The sequence below is a fragment of the Lutra lutra genome, chromosome 9, assembly GCF_902655055.1.
Source record: "Lutra lutra chromosome 9, mLutLut1.2, whole genome shotgun sequence".
NCBI classification, from domain to species: domain Eukaryota; kingdom Metazoa; phylum Chordata; class Mammalia; order Carnivora; family Mustelidae; genus Lutra; species Lutra lutra.
Window position 1 is genome coordinate 6,629,408 of NC_062286.1, and position 22,282 is coordinate 6,651,689.

Genomic DNA, 22,282 nt, shown 5'->3' on the forward strand with positions numbered 1-22,282 from the left:
AGTGACCCCTCCCGCTAAGCAAAGCCAGAGGTGAGGCTCCCCCACCTTCCACATGTCCTACAACTGGCCATCGGAGTCGCAAAAGAGCGCTCAAGAAACAATCCTCAAGTCAGGGTCTCAGGACAGGGAAAGTCAAAACGTTAAACCAGGTCAGTGCTGAACAGCTAAGTCCCAGCCGGGGCGGGTGCAGCCTCCCTCCCGGCTCTGCCTCCCTCGCGCCATTAAGGGCGGCTCCAGCCTGGACCCTTCCCGCAGCCGCAGGACGTCCCACAGGCAGAGGCACGCGGCGGCAGAGGCCACAGGCCCTCGCTGGGGCGGCCAACGGGCAGCCCTGGCTCCAGCAGGGCCCCGAGCGCCTGCGGGACTGGCCTGCAGGTACTTACGCTGGGGTGGAACAGGGACAGGGACTCATACTGCTTGTCCAGTTTCTTATCCTAGGAGGAAAACGAGCAGGGAAAGGTCATCCTTAAGCGATGAACTGCCTCAGAACACAAGTGTGCCGAGTGTCAGCAGGGCCAGTCGATGAGAAGAATTTTTTCTAAGACTGATGTATTTGAAGGAGTGAGCATGCACAAGCAGGGGGAGGGGCAGAGGGAGAAGCAGGCTCCCCGCTGAGCAGAGAGCCAGATGTGGGACTCGATCCTGGGACCCCGGGATCATGACCTGAGCCGAAGGCAGACGCTTAACCCACTGAGCCACCCAGGCGCCCCAGTGAAAAGAATTTCTTACATCAACTTTGTGAGTTCTGCCACCAGCCCGGAAGTGCTTCCTTTGCCCTTGGGGCCATCAGTGTTTGGATGTCAAGTAAGCAACTAGTCAAGAAACGCTTAAGTATGGTTCTTCTGGGAGAGTGCCCCAGAGGCAGGTGCCTGAGGGCAGGGGTCACACCAGGGCACTGCTGACCGCGGGGCCAGCTGCCGGGGGTTAGGGACGCTGCGGGCTCGCCCACCTGGTACTGGCCTCCGAATGCCCCAGCCCGCCCCGCCTCAACTCTCAGCTGTTCCCAGAGTTCACTGTGGCCCAAATTCTTAGAGGAACTGAGCCCGAAGCGCCCACTGCACACACGGCTCCAGCTGCCGCCCCGCGCCTGCCCGGCTGGAGCAGATGACAGCGGGCAAGGCAGGACGCGGAGCCCGGAAATCTAGGCCTGGCTTCCAGCCCAGCTGCCCCCACACATTCCGTGGTCAGCCACCAGGCACCAGCCTCCACCTATCTAGTGGCTTTGCTCCAAGACCCAGCGTCCGGCCTCGGTGCACAGCGGCAACTCTCAAGGCAAACAAAGCAGACTGACCTCGTCAAACAACGGTAACGGGGGAGCGGTGGGGGCGCCATTCTCGGCTGCTCCCGAGCTCTCCCTCCCCACGCCCACCACGCGCACCACCGAGCAAGAGCGGCTCAGGGAGGCCCCGGCAAGACGAGAGCGGAGCAGAGGAGTAACACCTCATGACGCAGCTGCGCCCGAATGTTCCAAGCGCTCACGTGAGGAGGCGTGCCCGAGAGTTCCAGAGCACAAGTCTGCAAGCCTGGATCTGATTTCTCGTCTCGACCGCAACAAATCATCTTTTTCCCACAGAAGCCAGGTGAATGAAGTTGTAAGAGTTGTTTAAAGTCTCCAAGTTGATGAATCACAAGGAGTTCATGGGGGAGAGCCCAATGCACCTTGTTAGCGGTTACTCGTTTTGAAGGAAGATAATAAAGATTGCTCCCTCTTACCAGACGGGGGGATGTGAACACCCGAAGCAATAAAGCAAACAGGAAACCACTTGGTAGAGGGGCGCGTCTGCGGCGTGCTGAGGTTTGCTATTTGCTCTAACAAAGCCTGAAATGCTCTTATTTCAAAGCTTCACTAGGAGGCCCTAGGCAAGTCCAGTGAAACAGTCTCCCGGGCTCAGAAGTATAACATTCCTCCAATTACACACGAGAACATATAACCACATACAAAAAGCATAATTCTTTTTTAAAAACGATTAGCTAAACTTCTCACAAAATAAGCTTTCCCAGGGAATAACACCAAAAAATGTCACTGGAAACATCAGGTCAGATCTTGCTAAGAACCAATTTTATCTTTTCCAAAAGTTGTAAGATTGCAATTGCTCAAAATTCTAATAAAATGTCTCATTACCTACAAGTTGGTGACTTACCACGCAATGGACAAGAATGCTGAAGGGGATCCAAAATATCAAGGAGAAAACCAGGACGGAACCTACGATGTTGTCCGCTAAAAACTTCCCTGTGAACAATTCCAAACAGTCAGTGTTCTGATCAAGTACTTTAGACACAAAATTAAATGCTCTTAGTATATTACCATGGTGTCAAATGAGACAGACTGCCGGCCAGGTAGTACTACCGAGGCAGCCCAAGAGGCGTCAGTGTCCCCTGTGCCAGCCCGCACCATCCCCCGAGCTATGGACACTCCTCCAGACAGAGCCCTGAGACCCTCGTGCAGGACAGACCGCATCACACAGTGCTCAACACGATCCCTGAGTGATGGTGTCAGGGACCAAGCACACAGGAGGCTACTGCTCGCGATGATGCGTGACAGGACAAAGTCACTGTCATCCAGGTACTATTTTTCTGACAATGAATTCCGACCCTGCAAGACAGAATACGTTGCTGCTTCTGCAAAACCCGAGGCCCACTTTTTGTCTGTCCTGAGGCTCACATGATACCAGATTCAGATTTACAACCTGCAGGACTGAACCAGGCTTACGGTTCCAGTGTCCACTTCTTAAAGACGCCAGAATTTCGAAAACGTGTGGACTTCCCTTGTCTGAAAACCTGCGCATCCGCACGACACAGCGGGAGAGCCGGGTGTGTGCTTCATCTCAGCTGACAAAGCTGCGCCAGCGAACACCGTGAATATTTCCATCTGCTTCAGGATCCGACGTAGTAACCCCAAAGCATACTTTCCTCATGTCATCACCAAACTCTGCTCACTTCCAAGCAAAGAGCCACTGGGGAAATCACCTACCAAAAGTATTGATGCTCAGCTGGTCGATGAAGTCCCAAAACCGCTCGATGACGTCCTGTACTCGCTTCTCACACTTGCCCTGTGAACACAGAACACAGCAGTGCCCGAGAAGGACTGCGTCAGGAGCGGCGCGGCTGGGTACAAGGGACGGACATGAAAGGCTTCAGGAAATCACAGCTGCAGGGGCCCAGTTTTGGACACAGGGACCTAACGCAGCAGGAGACACTTGTCACTTCCACTTCCACAATCAGCCCATTTTTATAAGTGAATTTAGAATTCCCAGGAAACGAAACTTGAGAAAACCAATTTTGTTTAAGACAGGCCCTCTAGCAAGGGCTGCACTGACCACACACGTGCACACGCGCGCACACACACCAGGAGGAACCTAACCAGACTGCCTGGGAAGCCAGCCTAACCCCTTTAAATCCACGCCTGTGACTCCATGGGAATGAAATGTGTTTCACTAGAGGGTAAGAGGGCCTGATGCAGGTACGTTGAGCCACCTCTGGGTCTTTCCTCTATCAGCACTGGTTTTAAATCAAAACTTGCAATTTCACAATCTCAATTTTATAATTAATCTAGAAAACCAAGTCATTAACACACACTGCCTAAAACGAGCCGACTCTACTAGAAAAGCTCCCTCCCCCGCAGTCACTGGATTCAGGGTCCCCTGCTCGGGACAGAGCGTGCTACAGCTCCCCGAGAGCACCCGGCGCCTCACCTCGCGTCATCCCCACAGCCTGCCCCAGACTGACAAGAGCAGGCAGTGGGTGACAAAGACGCGGCAGCACTCTCTCCCCTGGCAAAATCAAGTCCTCATAGTATCAAAACTGCCCGTCTGGCTGTCACAGAAAAAGCTGTATGGAAGTAAATACTCACATTCATGTCACAGAAGCCCACCGTACAGGGCTTCCCTTTCCTCAAGAATAAATTCTTCTGTTCAGCGTCAACGTAGGGCACACACCGGCCCGAGGGGTCCCTGCAGCACACCTTGCACGAGTTGTCGGTTTCTGGAACAGAACCAGGGAGCATATGGACAGCCGGACTGCAGCCTCGTTCCTCCTTCCCTCCTCTCCTCCCCACCCCGCTCCCCACGGGGAAGGAAATGCCTTTATTTTTCAACAGCGAACTAGCCTTCGTGCACCCCCCAAGACTAACTTCTGACTTCAGGCTCCTCAGTCCTCAGGCCACAAGACAAGGACAATTTACACCAAAGAGCCTCCCTTAACGGAATAAAAGCCGAAGGATTCTCCTTCAGATCCCTTATGATTCTCAATGTTTCTCTTCATCCCAACATTCTTGTTACACCGCCGACTTCAACCCTTGGTGTCGCCGTTTCAAATACACCCCGGGAGAACCAAGGCTCCAGTGAGAGCCAGTACCGCTGCGACACAACAGCCAGGTGCAGGTCGCAGGGAGCCGCGGGGTGACGTGAGCGCAGGGGCTGAACCTCCGTCTACACCTACCACCCACAGCATGTGGGTCATGGAACCAACTAGGCACCACATAGGCCAGGTGGCACACACACCAACAACAGAAATGGCCAAAATGTCAACTGGCAACGCAACTCGGAACAGTATGTGACCCAGAGGAATCCCTGGTCACTTACGTGGGAGAACCTGGAATCAACTAGAACACAAAACCCAGCAAAAGCGCTCGAATGGGAAAGGAGACATTTCCATCATTCGTCCAGTGGTCAAGCATTTCCTGGGTGCTTACTGTGGGTCTCTCCAGGCATCCCAGGCCCCCTGCCGCTCCCTCTGGAAATGACTGGCTTGGAATCTACCGTGTGTCATCCCCTGTATTTACTGCTGCTCCCCCAGAAGAGCCGCTCCCTGCACTGTGCGCCAAGGGGTTCCCAACCCACTGGCTCCGACTTCTGCATGGTTTTGAAAGCAACAGAAGCCTCCTGAGGTGAGGCAGGGCAGGAAGCCTGGAGCCCAGTCGGTCCCTTCTCAGACTCGGGAGTTCCAAAAATAGAAGGTGGAAACCTGAGGACAAGCATCTGAGAAGCCAGCATGATGTCGCCAACTATCGCTAAGCGAGGCCCCTGCCCCAGACATCAGGCAGGGAGCAGAAGGCAGCAGACTCAGCCCTGGTGACGAGAGCAAACACCCGAATGGGCAGGGTCAGACCCTGGGACCAGCTCCCTCTGGCTGAAGTCCCGAGGAGCAGGAGTTCCCGGCCGGTGGCCGCAGCGGACTCCTGCTGTGCTCACGCGGGGTACCACGTGGCAGCGGGGCGCAGCGAGGACACTCCTCCACCCACCCGCTCACCTGCACCGCTTCCTCCTCTCCCACCCCTAAGCCTGCCACTTGGTCTGAACGTGGAGCAGGAAGGACGACCAACAGGCGGGCATTCACAGACAAGTCAGTGGACCGGATGCGGAGCTAGAGGGCGCCCCCAGGCCCCGTTGCCCTGCCCCACCCCCGGCTGGGATCTCACCACCACCCCGGCCCAGCAGGGACTGCCAGGCCCCCGGAGGGAGGGACGGGCCCGGCAGGCATGACTGGCTCCACTCCGGCTGCAAGGACACGGCACGGACGTGTGCTCACCATTACAGGCGCAGGACTCCCGCTGCTGCTCCCGCTCACAGAAGGGGACGCACTTCCCATCTTTACACTTGCCGAGATCCAAGCACACCGTGTCGTCCGCGGCGTTGCCGGGCGGGGGGCACTCACTGCTGTTACCTGCAAGCACACGGGAAGCACACAGGTCGCCGTGAGTCACGCGGCAGAAGCAGGCCTCAGGTGCCCACAGAAGTTGGCACCGTGCTTCACAAAGGGCACAAAGTGGCCCGGGGACAGGACGCCAGCGGCCTGGGCCCAGCCGGCCACCAGCTGAGAGTGCCTGGCTGCGCGCCCAGCCCCACGCGGTGCACATCCCCACGCTCCCACCCCGCCCCTCAGCCACTATTTAACATCTTGCTTTTACCTTTCCTTTGTGAAACGTAACTACAGATAACAGGACACACACACAGGAGCACCGACGCACCACAGAGCAAACTGTCACGGCCTCCACCGGCCTGAGAAGCAAGCTCTGCGGGAGGCTCACGGCAGCGGCCGGCCGGGCTCCTCCAACCTCACCAGCGGCCACACCTGAGCCCTCAGCCGGCGTCCAGTGTCTTCCCCTCTCCAAGGTCTCTCCCTCGGAACCATAACATACGCTGTTCAGTCTACCCGGAATGTTCTCGTTTCTGCCCTGGAGGGTACTAGCTGGCTTTTTCTCACCCTTAGATCTGGCTCCAAGACCTCCCTCAGACCTCCCACGGCCCTACGTTCACCCAGTACTTCCATCCCTACAGCTGCTTCTCTCCTTCAAGCGCACATTTTGCAACTTATGGCTTTTTTTTTTTTTAAGTAGGCTCCACACCCAGTGGAGAACCCAAAGTAGGGCTCGAACCCATGACCCTGAGATCAAGACCTGAGCTGAAGGGCACACCAGGGTGGTTCAGTCGGCTAAACGTCCGCCTTCAATTCAGGTCACGGTCCCAGAGTCCTAAGATCAAGCCCCGCACTGGGCTCCTTGCTCAGCAGGGAGCCTGCTTCTCCCTCTCTCGCTCCCTCTGCTTGTGTGCTCGCTCGCTCGCGCGCTCTCTCTCTGTCAAATAAATAATAAAGAAATAAAATGACCTGAGCTGAAATCAAGAGTCAGGCACTCAACTGACTGAGCCACCCAGGCACCCCTCAATTTATGTCTATGTGAGGATGTGTTTTCGGTTCAGACTGGTGAGCTCCACGAAAGCAAAGATCAAACTAGGAATAAGTCAACTTCGTCTAATCTCTATCACACGCCGTAAGTACCCCACAAGTACTTCTTAAATGAATCAATGATTCTTCCGGACAAAAGAAAAGCCACAGAAGGATGTTAAATTCAAGTGAGAGGATGGAGTGAGGGGCTCTTTCTGGAAAGCGAGCAGCACACGCAGTTAAACATGACCGCAAGAAGAGAACTACCACATGCGGACGGTGGACGGTGGCCAGAGCCAGAGGCCTGGCCCTTCCCCTGACAAATGGGACCAAAGCCCGGAGTCCGAAAGAACTCAGGACTTGAAAGTCAGTGGAGTGGTATCGGGAAACTCAGAGAAACCTGTCCTGTCTCAAACCAAAGAAGCCCTTCACGAAGTACCCGATATACACTGACACGGGCACATCACCTGTGCCTCTGGTCTGGCGAAACCGTTTATGCTGCTGGGCACTCGGGGTCAATAGGATAGGCATGTAACAAGTGTGCGGCTGCTGAAAGGAGGCCATGGGGACAGGGTAGCATGTCAGAGACGGGGAGACCGCACTCCCCAGTATTTTCAGTGCGTGCTGCTGCCCTGAACACACACGTGCAAAATGTCCCACAAGTATCCGCTGCACACATGTTCTCAGCAGACTAACGTCAGGGCACCAGATGCAGAGGACAAGCATTAAACACACAGAGCCACCTAGTCTCCAGGCTCCCGAGACTCTGGGTGCATCGGACCCCACGGGTAGACGGAGCAGGTGGCACAGGTCACTGCACCTGTCCTCAGAGCCGCTGGGGCCCTGGGCCTGGGGGAAGGCGGCAAAGGGACCAACAACGTCCACTTCGAGCAAGGTCCCAGGTGATGCGGACGCTGCTGGTGGTGAACGCGGGGTCTTTAGAAGGAGTTAATATTCTGCTAGCTGCTCCTTCATAGAAAATAGCGAGGGAAAGAAAGGCTATTCGATAAGAAGGAATAAATTTTTTCAAATTGCTTTGATAATGCTTATTTAAAAAGAATTTTTCTGAATCTGCTTTATTACTAAAACCAAGGCTGACATACTGAGCACAGCTAGAGAATGTTCGTGAGAAGCTTGCCTGAGCCGTTCCAGCTCCTGACAACTGGCAAACTGCAGCCGTGCTGACAGGTCTCAGAACGTAGGAGGCACGGGTGGTGTCTTATAAAATGCACGTTGAAAAGGCAAAGGAGGGGCGCCTGGGTGGCTCAGTTGTTAAGCATCTGCCTTCGGCTCGGGTCATGATCCTGGGGTCCTGGGATCGAGCCCCGCATCAGACTCCCCACTCAATGGGAAGCCTGCTTCTCCCTCTCCCACTGCCCCTACTTGTGTTCCCCCCCATCAAATAAATAAAATCTTAAAAAAAAAAAAAAAAAAAAGGAAAGGAAAGGAAAAGGAAAAACCAAACTGACACAGAGCTTCACTAGGAAGGTGAGAACCAAAAAGATAACCAGTGGAACTGAGGCCATGGCCGCACAGGAAGCCTCCGATGCCGCAGGCGGGAACGTGACACCGCACACTGCTAGCGCGACAGCCCTGAGGCTCCTCAAACGAGGGTATGGCTACCATCCGACCCAGCGACTCTGCTCCTGGGTCTCGACTAGGGAACGACAGACACGCAACTACACAAAATCTTGTACAGAAATATCCACAGCGGTGTTAGTCATCATCAGAAAGTGGAAATAATCCCAAAGTGCATCAACTGATGAACGAATGTAACAAAATGCGGCACAGACGAACACAATGGCGATCCCTCAGCGACAAGGACAGACGATGACGGCTTCATGCTATGACACAAGTAGTCCCAAAAACCTGATTCTGAATGAAAGAAGACAGCTGCAAAGGGCCATGTATTGTAGGATTCTGCTTATATGAAATGTCCAGAACAGGCAAATCCACAGAGACAAAAAGATCACTGGTTTTCTGGGGCTGGCGGGGAATGAGGACATTCAGTGATGGCTACGGGACACAGGTTTCTCTTTAAGGTGATGGAAACGTTCGGACACTGACTGCTGGCAGGTGCACAAATGCGAACACCTTAAAAACCACTAACTGAACACTTTAAATGGGTGAACAGGGCACCTGGGGGGCTCAGCGGGTTAAGCATCTGCCTTTGGCTCAGGTCATGATCCCAGGGTCTCATCTCAGCGGGGTCTCTGCTCAGCGGGGAGTCTGCTTCTCCCTCTGCCTGCTGCTCCCTCTACTTGTTCTCTCTGACAAATACATAAAAATAAAATCTTTAAAAAGAAAAATTAAAGTTTCTGTTCCGAGATGGACAACAGATAGGATGAAGGTATATGCAACTTATAAACCAAATTATCATACAATGACTCCTCTAAGTCAACAATATCAAAAAGACATGAAACCCAAATTTTTTTTTTTTTTTTAAGATTTTATTTATTTGACAGAGAGAGATCACAAGTAGACAGAGAGGCAGGCAGAAAGAGGGAGGGAAGCAGGCTCCCTGCTGAGCAGAGAGCCCGACGCGGGACTCGATCCCAGGACCCTAAGATCATGACCTGAGCTGAAGGCAGCGGCTTAACACACTGAGCCACCCAGGCGCCCCTGAAACCCAAATTTTTAAAAATGAACCATATAGGGGCACCCTGATGTCTCAGTTATTAGAGCATGCAACTTTTTAGGTTTATTTAATAGAAAAAGAGAGCAAGAGCTCACAAAAGGTGATCAGGGAAAGGGGCAGAGGGAGAGGGAGAGAATCTCAGAATTCCTGCTGAGCACAGAGCCCAACGTGGGTCTTGATTCGACAACCCAGAGACTGTGACCTGAGCCAAAACCAAGAGCTGGACCGCTTAAGTGCCCCAGAACACGCAACTCTTAACCTCAGGGTTGTGAGTTCAAGCCCCAGGTTGGGCATGAGGAATACTTTAAAAAAAATTTTAAAAAGAACCAAATATATGAACTGGCTATTGACAAAAGGAAAACTTTGCCTAGCTAACAGATGAAAGGAGACACAGAAAGAAACATGCAAATATGGATGAGAGATCACTTTATACTCATCAGATTGGCAAAAAGCAGAAGACCATCTGAGTAACAGCAAGGGTTGATGAGGACACTGGGACGCAGGAATCCACACACACTACAGGTGCATCATGACTGTTCTAGAGAGATCAACACGGGGCCACTTCCTATGACCAAGCAACTCTGTTCCTCCACATGCAGCCAGGAAACCCTTACAACACCTGGGAGACAGGTGGGAGACATCTGTTGAACTCCTATCAGCGGTACCCCCAAGATGAAGGCAGTCCAAGCCGTCACTTAGTGAACAGGTGAGTACCATACACTACAGCACACAAGTAAACTCAGCAGGGGTCCAAACAATGACCATGTACAGACACAGATACACACACCACAGACGGCATGACAGGGATACTTCATAAAAACTGACATTGAGTTTGGAAAAAGATCTAAAGCAGAGTATTATCCTGGCATGTTAAAAACACATATATACACAAACTAACACGATATTATCTTCCAAGGAAATACACATGCCCAGGCAAATATTAGACACCCGTGAGAGGAAGGAGGTGATGGGAATGAAGCGGACAAAATAAGAAAGCAAGCACAACGGGTCTGGCGCTGACCACTGGTAAGTGCATCTCAAACGAAGGAGTACGATTCTAAAGGCTGTTTTCATCTGAACAAAATACAGTGTTGTTTCAAACATACACATGCTCACCTGAGCAAAAGCATCCCAAGAGAACCAGCAAAAGGACTCACCTGTGCAGTAAGACACGCCTTTGCAAGTAGCATTGATCGCCTCTTGGCACTTCTTCTGGGCAGTCTCGAACTGACAGTTTTTACAGCAAGGACTGTTCCTATCACTGCAGAGGCAGAGCAGACAGGAACAGTTCCAGTCAAATGTCAGCCCCACAGCAAGCACTACGGTCACGTCAGGGGGCCCTGCAGATGGCGGGGAAGGCCCCTCGGCTGGGCCGCACGATCCTGCAAAGTCGGCCTCCCGGGTGCCAGCCGCCTGCACACACCGTCTGCCCTTCCTGCGGGGCCATCAAGCAGGAGCGCGGAGAGGTCCGAGGGGACTCATCCTTGGAACATCTTGGTGTCCCTGGTTTTCATTAACTTGATAGAGTAGTTTAAAGTAGAGTAGGTCTTAAGGAAGACCTATGCCTGCAAGGCCATCAATGGGGAGGAAACGAGGCAGCCGGAGTCCGAGTTCCATCAGGATTTCCGCCGACAGTAGCACCACACATGGTTCACATCTGCTACTCACCATCAACTCGAGGTTCCTCCTCTACGCCAAGCCAGGCACCAGTCCGCAACGCGCAAACACTGGCACCTTCTCATTTGTGACCTGCTTCCTCCGCATTTAGTGTATGCCACTGAACACAGTCTTCCACACGGTTTTATTGCATAGAAACACAACAATTTAGACCTCAGGACTGTCGCCTGGGCCTAACATCTTGTTACTCTAAAATAATGCAGCAGGGCGCCTGGGTGGCTCAGTTGTTAAGTGTCTGCCTTTGGCTCAGGTCATGTTCCCAGGGTGCTGGGATCAAGCCCTGCATCGGGCTTCCTGCTCAGCGGGAAGCCTGCTTCTCCCTCTCCCGCTCCCCCTGCTTGTGTTCCCTCTCTCACCCTGTCTCTGTCAAATAAATAAAATCTTAAAAAAAAAAGAAGAAGAAGAAGAAGAAGAATGCAGCTGTGAACATTCTCGTTTAATCACCTCTCTCGTCTCCTTAAAAAAGACTCTCTGAGCTATGGGATCCTGAATCAAAAAGTCTACAAGATTAGAGATTTTGTGACATAAAGTCACACTGCTTCCCAGAAAGCAGTTTCCTTGCTGTTAAGGAGCAAAGGACACACGCGCGCCCGAGAGCCTCCCCAGCCCCGCGCTCACCTGCACCGCGCGCCGGCCCTCAGCATGCAGTCGCTGCCACAGCACGTGTCGTTGTTCAGGTGCATGATGCCGGGGTCGCACTCCTCTCCTTCGTCCACCCTGGAGTTCCCACACACCTTGTTGCTTCGCTCCTGAAAACACTCCTGGGCCTTGCTCTCGATGGTCTTGTAGACCGACTGCTTGCTGCAGTTGGAGAACATCTTACCAGAGGAAGGGCCGCAAAGGAACCAAAATAACACCACGTCATTCCCAGGTAGTGCTTGTGCTTCTTCTCTGGAGACAAACTCTCACTGTAAGAGCCACAAGCAGAGCCACCTCGAAGGTCTGTCAGATTCCACCACTGTCCCCTCAGAAAGCCGGCTACGTGGAATCAAGCTGTCCCCTCAGCTGGGTGCACAAAAGCTGCGTGCGTCTGTCAGGAGCCAAACTTCTCCCCCGGAGGCCGTACAAAGACAGCGCGCGCGTCCCGGCCAGTCCCATCCAGAGGGCCGACGCTCTGGCCGCCCCCAGACTGTCCGCTGGCACCCGGCGCCGCGGCAGTGACCGTGAGAGTCCGGCACAGCCGCCATCTTCCTGAACAGGATGACTCAGGGAGGCAAAACGGAGTCTATCTCTGATTTACCTCCTTTTCCCGGGCTGTGTGTACCAATGACCCATGTTTCAGGTTTTTAAACAGATGAGCATAGTAAGAGGTAGGCTATTACATACAGTCTATTAAACGACAAAAACCCAAATTGTTACCTAAACATTCACATGGGTCTCCAGGATTTTAAGTGTGAGTTTTCTACAGGTGAGCAATGTCCCACAGGAAGCCTCTACCCTCACTGCTCCACTGGCAATACAGAACCAGGGAAATGGCTTCCTTATAAATTTGGGGACTTTTTACCAGGAGCTCTGAAATGGAGTCCATTTCCCAAATCATCTGCAATTAGCAAGAAAGGGAGTAAGAGACTGAAGGAAAACCTGTGCAGTGACTCGAGACAGCATCTCCACAACTATTGCACAGTTGCTAAAATGGCTTCCCTTTTGCCCCAGATGACAGCCACGGAGCCCCTGAGGAGCGCAGGGCACAGGACCCTCCTAAGGGAACAGTGATCGCTGAATCAGATACTAAAGGATTACTTTTAGAATGATATCCAAGACCTCATCACCCTAAACAGAAATATTAACCAGATCTTTGGTTTGTTTTTTTTTTTGTTTTTTAAAGGGTCTTCCTATTTATTCTACGGTGAAGATATTTAGGGGCTCTGGCTATTTCAGTCTAGGCCTTGGGCAGTTAGAATTTGCTGGGTTTACTCACAAGCACTGCAGATCCGCGAACTCCGTTTTAGCAGTGCACTCATGCGAGACCAGATGCTAGGAAATGAGAATTCGCACGGAAGCAGTAAGCAGCCTCCTCACTAGCCTGCCACAGCGACACTCCGAGGGCCGGGGCCCTTGGGCTAAGAGCTAAGAGAACAATTTTCATGCTTCCTGAAGACCTCTGGCCTTCTGTTCGCACCCTTCCCACACTCTCTCCTCTTGCGCCAACAAACCCTCCTACGAACTCACCCCCTTGTGCCACATGAGCACAGTGAGGCCTGAGGCCTCAGCAGCTTGCCTGTGGGAGGTGCCAGGCCCTGTCTTTTGAGGTCAAGGAAACGGGAGCGCTTCTTACCTAGTTACAAACATTTTTATTAAGAAATTCATTGAAAATGTAGATTAGAAGACACCCAGTATCTTTTTTCCTTTTTTTAAAATTTTTTTTTTAAGATTTTATTTATTTATTTGACAGAGATCACAAGTAGACAGAGAGGCAGGCAGGATGTGGTGGGGGGAAGCAGGCTCCCCGCTGAGCAGAGAGCCCGATGCGGGACTCCATCCCAGGACCCTGGGAACATGACCTGAGCCGAAGGCAGAGGCTTTAACCCACTGAGCCACCCAGGCGTCCCACCCAGTATCTTTTTATTAGAGGATCACTACTTGGGAAAACCAAACTAACAGAAAATACACTAAACATGATGTGCTTAGGACAAAATAAATAAATGGACAAATTGTTCTTTTTTGATAAACTAGCACCTCCTTTTCTTGTCCCTCACTTTTCATTTAGCTTAGCTCCCCATCCAACATGGGGCTTGGACTCACAACCCTGAGATCAAGAGTCATGTGCTCTACTGACCAAACCAGCCAGGTGCACCGAGAGTTGCCCATGTTTTTTTGTTTTGTTTTTTTTTTTTAAAAGAAGCTCTATGCCCAATGTGGATGACTAGCGCTTCTTGAATTTTTTTTTTTTTTTAAGATTTTATTTATCTGTTTGAGAGAGTGAGTTAGAGAGAGCGAGCATAAGCAGGGGAGGGGCAGAGAGAGAAGCAGAATCTTCACTGAGCAGGGAGCCCAATATGGGGCTCAGTCCCAGGACTCCAGGGGATCATGACCTGAGCCAAAAGCAGATGCTTAACTGACTGAGCCACCCTGGTGCCCCCACTTCCCTAAATTAAAAAAAAAAAAAAAAAAAAAAAAAAAGGCTTTAGCCAGGCACTATTCTCCTTAGAAGTCATTACAAGGCCATGGAAGAGCTCACAGGGAAATTTCACAAGGAGAACTTATAGAGGACAAGTCTACAAAGTAAGACAATTTCCCCCAAAGTACTCAAATCATCCTCAATAACAAAGAAGCAATTGACCAGAGAGTGTACCGTCTAAACTACAGCCAGGAGCCAAATGTGGCTATTTCAATTTTTTCCTCCTCACCACGTACTTCAGACTTTTTATTATAGAAATGTTCACACAGCTGCAAAGTAGACACGATGGTATCGTGAACGCCCACATGCCCCTCCCCAGCTTCCACAACCATCACCTTATGGCTTCCCCCTCCTCTGCGCCCTCAACACCTCCCCTCACGCTGGGTTGTTATTATTGTTTGTTTCCTAATAGCTTTATTTAAGGCATATTTTATATATCACAAAATTTACCCACTTCAAGTGTCCAAGTCAGGGATTTCCAATAACTTTACCAAACAGGGCAGCCATCACCACAAATCAGCTTGTGGACATGTTCTTGTCCCAGGAAGGTCCCTCATGTCCTTTTACAGTTAATTCCCATTCCCAGCTCCAGCCCTAGGCAATCACTATTGAATTTAAATAAAACAGAATTTAGAAAGAATAATAAAATAAACAGAATTTAAAATTCAGTTACTTGGTCTCTCTGGTCACATCTGGAGTGCTCAACAGGCACCTATGGCTAGTGCTGCTGTATTAACACAGAATGTTTCCGTCATCCCAGAACCTTCTACTGAATAGCGCTAAGCTACAATATACACGATTAGAAATGCAGAGAGGGCAGCTGACTGGCTCAGTCAGTTAAGCATCTCTTGTCTTGCTTTGGCTCAGGTTGTGATCTCAGGGTGGTGAGATCGGGCCCTGTGCTGGGCTCCACAGGGAGTCTGCTTGAGATTCTCTCCCTCCCTCTGCCTCTGCCCCTCGTCCCCCTCAAGCACACATTCTCTCTTTAAAAATAAGTAAATCAGGGACGCCTTGGTGGCTCAGTTGTTTAAGCAGCAGCCTTCAGCTTAGGTCATAAGCCCAGGGTCCTAGGACTGAGTCCCGCATTGGGCTCCTTGCTCAGCGGGAAGCCTGCTTCTCCCTCTGCCTGCTCTGACTGCTGTTCCCCCTGCTTGTGCTCACTCTCTCTGATAAAATCTTTTTAAAAAATTAAAATTAAAAAAATAAATCAATCATTTAAAAAAAAATAAAACGCAGAGACAACTCTGAGAAACAGAGGATGTGGCAAGTCGGAGGAACAGTGCAACAAGGAAGGCAGAGCTCCTGGGGCACGAGCGGTCAAGCAGAGGAAATATAAAGCTTAAGGTGCAAAACAAGAGAGGAAGAGAGCGTTTATACTTAAGAGCCAAGGAAAAAGATGACAAAAAGAATAAAAGAAAGAAACTTCCAAAAGCAGGGTCAGGGCCAGGGAAACACAAAAATAATCCCTTCCTCTAGCTCCCCGCCAGGCTTTAAATTAAAGCCAGGGCCTGGCTCCAAAAAGGAACCAGGAGAAATACTTCACCGTCTTTCCCAGTTAGAGCCAGCCCTCTCGAACTCGGCACCACCACCAGTGTGTTCTCCTCCTGATGCTTTGTGCCGCTTAACTTAAGTGAAATGCACAAAACAGACACCTGTGAACACTTGCAGAGTCCGTCGTAGCCAGGCTTACTTTCTCCCATGGGATTAGTGTACTCTCAGAAACCCCTGGCAGTAAACTTCATTTATTTATTCAACCAATTACTACATGCCAGGGACCCCTGCTAGGCACTAGAGACAGAGCTGTGAACAAGACAAGCATGGGCCTTTCCCACAGGGGTTTATAATCTGGCCAATTATGTATTTTGTTGCAAAAGTTGATGAAAACATGCAAATTAAGTAGAGTTAAAAGGAACAACAGCTTGTATAAGAAATGACATTAAATTTTGGGGGAGCCTGGAAGGCTCAGTTGATTAAGTGTCTGCCTCTGGCTCAGGTCATAATCCTGGGGTCCGGGAACTGAGTCCCCACATCAGGCTCCCTGCTCAGCAGGGAGCCTATTTCTCCCTCTACCCCTGGTGCTCCCTCTGCTTGTGCTTTCTCACTCTGTCAAATAAATAAAATCTTAAAAAAGAGAGAGAGAGAGATGACATGAAACTTTTAACTTGCACCAGACCCTGTCATCTAAACCTCTAACATGAGCCATTACTATCACTAATTTTCCATATAGTCCCCATCAACACAATTAACTTTGATAACAGTCCAAATGATAACATAAACCAGATTCGATGCACCACACCTCACTCTAAAACACACAACCAAGTTTGAGGGTACTTTGTAATTCACAGTTCCAGACCTGGAATGGAAGGCTCTTCTGAGCTCTCATTATAATTAAACATAATAGTCTCTTTCCTTCCTTACCCAAAAAAGCTCCAGAAGATACATACCTTATTGTTCTCATGATCTCCACTCACGGCGATGGGATACATAACGTATTTTCCTCCCTGGTCCTCATTTGGGGCACATTCTGCTAGGCCATCTGGATCATGCTCTGCTCCAAAATTGTGTCCCAATTCATGAGTTGTTACCAGGTCGGCTTCCTTAAATGATCATGCAAAGAAAACGCTATGACTTAATATCCAACCGTCAGCTACTTTGGCCAGCGAGGCCCTGCTTTTCTTAAATGGGGTCCCGATGAACGAGATCAGCAACAGAACAGCAGCAGGACTGTGGCAGTTCGGTGTGTCCAGACTGAAGGGCCCAACACAGTGGAATAAAAAACCTACAGCACGTATAACGTTGGAGCCAAACTACCAGTGTGTCAGAAACTAGTATTTCCCATCAATGCCCATTCTCCCCTTCTTCCTTCCTTAAAAAATCCTAATCCTGCTCAGGTTGGCAGTGTATTCTTAAAATAGCCTCTTCCCGTATTTCTTTGAAGGTAGGTCAGGCTGTCCAGTGAGATAGAAACAGAGGGGGTGGGACTTCCAGAGTTTTTTTTCTTTTACAAGGGACAGACGAGGCTCTGTCCTCCTTCTTGCAACACAGAAGAGAACCATCTTGTAAGCAGAGGATACGCATGAGGACAAAGGCCTGTGTTCAGAGGGGCTGAGTGAAAACTGGGAAGATCCTGGTTCCCCGAGAGAGCATCACTAAGCTGCTTCAGCATCCACAGGACGCTGTCCCTGACCCTGTGGTTGACTGAAGCAAATACATCTCTTAGAAGTCACTGTTTGTTGGATTTTCAGTTTATGGATTTGCTGGAATGTGCCTAACACATTCCTAATGGATGTATCTGGGCAAAAACAAGATCCTAAAATCTTCTAAAGGAAAAAACAGGTCACATGCAAAGGATAAAAAAATCAGAATGATTTCAGATTCTAAGGGTAACACAAAACACTAGAAGACAATAATGGAACAATGCCTGCAAATGCTGAAAACATTTAATTATCAATCAAATTTAAGTGTAGGGTAAAGACATTTCAGATATGTAAAAATCTCAATTTGCCTCTCATGTACCCTTTTCTTAGGAAACTCCTGGAAGATATGCCATACCAAAATGACAGTATAAATCAAGAAAGAGCATGAGCAGGGGCTCGTGGGTGGCTCAGTCAGTGAAGCATCTGCCTTCAGCCCAGGTCACGGTCCAGGAGTCCCAGCATCAAGCCCCGCGTCAGGCTTGGTGGGGAGTCTGCTTCTCCCACTGACCCTCCTCTCTCCCCCCGTCTTCATGCTATCTCCCTCTCAATCTCTCAAATAAATAAATAAAATCTTGAGGAAAAAAAAGAAAAAGAAAAAGAAAGAACATGAGGTCCAGGAAACGAGAGAGTCTGGGAAGTCTTTTAACGACAGCTACACTGCAGGACTGGGAACCGAGCAGCCCGCAGAAAAGCACAGGATGAAGGGCTCCAGGAGGGGTGACTTCAGGAAAAACAAGGACCCTGACCAGTCTCAAAAGAAATCTCACAGGTAGCTTTTTATCTTTTTCTTTATATTTTCATTTTCACATTTCCCACCAAAACATATATTTTTTTAAGCAGAAGCGAACAGAAGTATATACCACTTTTTAAAAAGATACCTACATAAATATATACAGCTAAGGTTCAACTAAAACAAACTCAAAATCTATCCTTTTAAAAAATAAGAGAACATACCTTTGTAAGGATGGTTTTACCATAATTTTTTGTGCTGGTCAAGCCACTATTCAAATAGATATTCTTCTTTCCAATTGGACTATAATAAGCTAGAGGACAAAGGAAACAGAGACAAATTGCTTATCGAACACAGGATAACAATATAATCTAATCAGTCTGCCATTCTCACACATCCGCACAACAAACGGAAAACTTACCCTTTGGGCAAACACCTCCGTGGCTGTTGGCTCTGGGAGAACCGACATAAGCTAACCCAAGGGTTCCCATATCAAAATCTTGGTAGGTGAAAAGATGTGCAAGGCAGACCTTAGATGCTTCTTCGGCTATATCAAAACTAAATTGCTTTAAGAAAAAAAGTATTCTTAATTAGATTAACAATTACATCAGACATGTTTCGACCAGACCCTGGAGAACACTGCCGTGTGACTGACTGCAGCCCTCCATCAGAACACAAACCCGCCGCACAACGCTTGTGTACAATTTTCACCCACCGATACAGGAAAGAAGAGAAGTACCATCTAGTTGGGGTGGGGGACAGGACAGGGAAGAACTTGGGGGCTTTTTAGAGCAGCTCAAAACCAAGAGGGCTGGTGTGAAGCCGTGCAGCCCAGCCCTGGAGACATTCCAATTCCATAAGTCTCAGAGCCTGGATACTCTGTCCACGGGATGTCAGCACCGAATACCAAACAGAACCCCCTAAAGTATTTCAAGGACTCCACTGGTTTTGTACGTGGTGGTTTTGTTTTTGTTTTTTATTTTCAGTAATCTCTACACCCAACATGGGGCTCGATACCACTACCCGAAGATCAAGACTCGCGTGCTCCTCTGACTGAGCCAGCCAGGTGCCCAGGGTTTTTGTTCGTTTTAAGTTTGCTCTGGTTTTCCAACCTCCAGAACCGTGAGAAATAAATTTCCGTTGTTTAAGCTGCCAGTGTGCAGCGTTTCGTTACCGCCAGTCCTGACAGACCGCTCCCCTCACCGAACCTCTAGAGAAGTGACCTGGCTGGGCAGCGGGTCACAACCCAGAAGACACGGAGAGTAGGCAACACAGGCAGCACCCTGCGCATCTCGACCTGGATGAAGAGCTGGCCATATCCTTTAACTCCAAGCTCTGAAAACTTAATTTCTGCCTTGTGAGACATAAGCCACACTGTACGTGGACTAACCCACAGAGACAACTTGGGTAAGTCGCATTGTTATGAGCTGCGAGTCTGCGGTAACTTGTTAGAGCAGCCAAAGGAAACCAACACACGCACGAACATATCAGAAGATCACTATCACTTCCCGGAAGGCAATTCTATGACAAAGCAATTGCATACACAAACTCAAGACGCTGAAATATGTGGCAAAAAGGATCAATCATACCCGTCAAGGCAAGACTCATAAGGCACAGAACGTTTAAGCTATCTTCAGATTTCTAACTAGAATATAGTCACGAAGATTTTTAAATCCTGTAGAAAACTTTCACATCTTCAAGAAAACTTTCACATCTTCATACTGTTTGACAGTTACTGACCTAGCAGATCTACTGATAAGTTTCAAAGAAACCTGAACAGAATGGTGTGCAAAAAATGTTTATATTGAGTATACATTTTCTAAAGTCTCAATACTTTAACTGGATTCTTGAAGATATTAAGGTCAAGAAGAACCGCCTTCTAGCGGGTTTTATTTTTTTTTCATTTTATTTTCATTTTTTTCATTTTTCATTTTGACAACCTTTTGGCCCGTCTTGCTGTCAGCCCCGCTAAAGGGTCACTGCTGGGTTACTGGGATGCGCTGCTCCTGGTTCTCAGTGACCTTTCTCAGCGCGCCCCTTCGTTGATGCAGACACGCCCCATGTGCTAGAGAAACCACCAAGCGTGCTAACAGCAGCACCACATCTGGGACTCCACCACCTACCTCTAGCAACATCTTCACATCCCAAGCATCCTTTTCTTCATTTGGGTAACTTTTTGCCATGTTATAGTGCCTTTCACCGGGTTTCACCTCTTGTGCAGACTTGAGAATGCGGATCTATACTTAAAGAGACAATATACTTAGAACACTTCAGAAAAAAGTCACAAGACTGAACAATACTGCACTGTTTTAGCTATGCAAAATAAGATCATCCACCATCCTAGAAAAAATGTTTTAAAACTACAATTCCAGCTCTAATATTCATTAAAAAAAAAAACTGAGAAGCATATGATATGCTTGGTATGATATGGTAAACATGTATGTCAATGGCTTTTTATTACTATATTACTTATCAATTTATAAATGTATTCCTGAACTCTTATTTCTTCTACATTTAGTTTGATAAAATGAGAACCTGGGTTCCTAAGCCTAAAATATTTACTCCAACCACAGTCAATGATTCAGAGACAAAGAACTAGATGTCTGTCACTGCACCCCATGGAAATAAAAGATGATAAAGAACAGGGGCTTCTCCTTGGACATAAAGTAAAAAACTCATGTTAATCCTGCTTTAATAAAAAAAGGAACAAAGGCTTTCCTCCAAAGGAGATGAAACGTATCGACCAGTGAGTGTGTTTAAGGAAAAGAACAAACAAACCCATGCTCCGCTTAGCCATTTCTGGCCTCTCTTCTGGATATGCCTGCCTGGAGGGGGTGTAATCTGGTCTGCTCCGCCACCATGTGGCAAGCTCACAGGGAAGGGCTTTGCAGCTTTGGTGGTGGGTGGTCAAGACCAATTCTGGGATGAAACAGATGGAAACCCACTGTGATTGCACATCTAAATCATACCCTCCAATCCACCTATTATCATTATTACAAAGCTGGCATTTCAAATCTACACTGCGCCATTTTTCCAAGTGGCTCCAACTTCTTATGGCAAAACGGACTTTTATTTATTGGTCTCCTAAAACCTGAACATGATCCTGCTGTTTTAGACAAGGGAGGCAGCTTTCTATGTACCACAATGGAACAACCATCAACATAGACACAAAATGAAAAAGCAAGGTGCAAAGAGTAGAGCACACCACCATGTGTCAAATATACACATACACATCCACATGCTACACATGCACCAAATCTCTCCAGGACGGTACTTAGGAGATTGTGACATGGATGTCTCTGGGGAAAGGGACTGGTTTGACAATAGTAGAGGTTGAAGAGACTTACTTTTCACTGGCTTTTGTACCATGTGTATATATTACCTAGTCAAATAATAACTTAAAAGAAAATGCAAAACAGTAAAAGAGAATGGAAAAGGGAAAAATAATTCTCTTAGTTTTATACAAGTACTATAAAAGTTTAACATTTATATAATATGCATGATTTCAAAAATTTTGTTTCTTAATCTCTAAGTTCTATACTACAGAACCTTTAAGAACATGGTTAATTTAGCACAAAGAGCCTGGAAAAAACAAGAGATAATAATTTGTATATTAAATATCTGTCCAAAGCAATACCCAACTTCAGAATTTTTTTTAATTAGTCTTATAATTTTTGAACAATGTTTACTATGAGATATAATTAAAATGACATTAATACACCATTACTGGATGCGCTCTATTCACAGATTAGAAGAAACCAGAAAATTCTGAGAAAAAGAGATCTACTGGTTCTATATGCATAAATTCCTTGCAAATGTACACACAGTATTTCTGAGTAAATTTCTAAGGAGTCAACAATATGTGCCAACATTCTAACTGAAGACATAAAGCATAATCAAAAAAGTAAAACAGTGAAGGGGGATAAAAACATAAATTCAGAGAAAGAAGAGATCACAGCAGGGGCACCTGGATGGCTCAGTGAGTTGGGCATCTGCCTTTGGCTCAGACCATGGTCTCAGTGTCCTGGGATCGAGCCCTGCATCAGGCTCTCTGTTCAGCAGGGAGCCTGCTTCCCTCTCTCTCTCTCTCTCTGCCTGCCTCTCTACCTACTTGTGATTTCTCTGTCAAATAAATAAATAAATAATCTAAAAAAAAAAAAAAGAAGAGGAGATCACAGCAGCCTAAAAAGCCTTCCTGCCTCAACGAGCCTAAGAACAAAAAACTTCACAATCTGTAAATAATTCAAAAACACTATACAAAT

At 48.5% G+C, this 22,282-nt stretch overlaps 1 protein-coding gene across 3 annotated transcripts in view; it reads right to left on the minus strand.

Moving 5' to 3' along the window:
- ADAM17 (ADAM metallopeptidase domain 17) overlaps window positions 1-22,282 on the minus strand; it is a 52,777-nt gene that overhangs the window by 1,815 nt on the left and 28,680 nt on the right. For 2 of the 3 annotated variants that reach the window (XM_047744114.1, XM_047744115.1), the window contains 11 exons: window positions 20,144-20,257; window positions 18,442-18,586; window positions 18,245-18,333; window positions 16,538-16,690; window positions 11,594-11,793; window positions 10,456-10,559; window positions 5,527-5,661; window positions 3,851-3,981; window positions 2,972-3,050; window positions 2,142-2,230; window positions 384-434 (listed from right to left, as the gene is read on the minus strand). In XM_047744114.1, the coding sequence (XP_047600070.1) occupies window positions 384-434; window positions 2,142-2,230; window positions 2,972-3,050; window positions 3,851-3,981; window positions 5,527-5,661; window positions 10,456-10,559; window positions 11,594-11,793; window positions 16,538-16,690; window positions 18,245-18,333; window positions 18,442-18,586; window positions 20,144-20,257 (1,290 nt within the window). Of the gene's footprint in view, window positions 1-383; window positions 435-2,141; window positions 2,231-2,971; window positions 3,051-3,850; window positions 3,982-5,526; window positions 5,662-10,455; window positions 10,560-11,593; window positions 11,794-16,537; window positions 16,691-18,244; window positions 18,334-18,441; window positions 18,587-20,143; window positions 20,263-22,282 lie in introns of all 3 variants that reach the window. The other variant, XM_047744116.1, reaches the window with a different exon arrangement.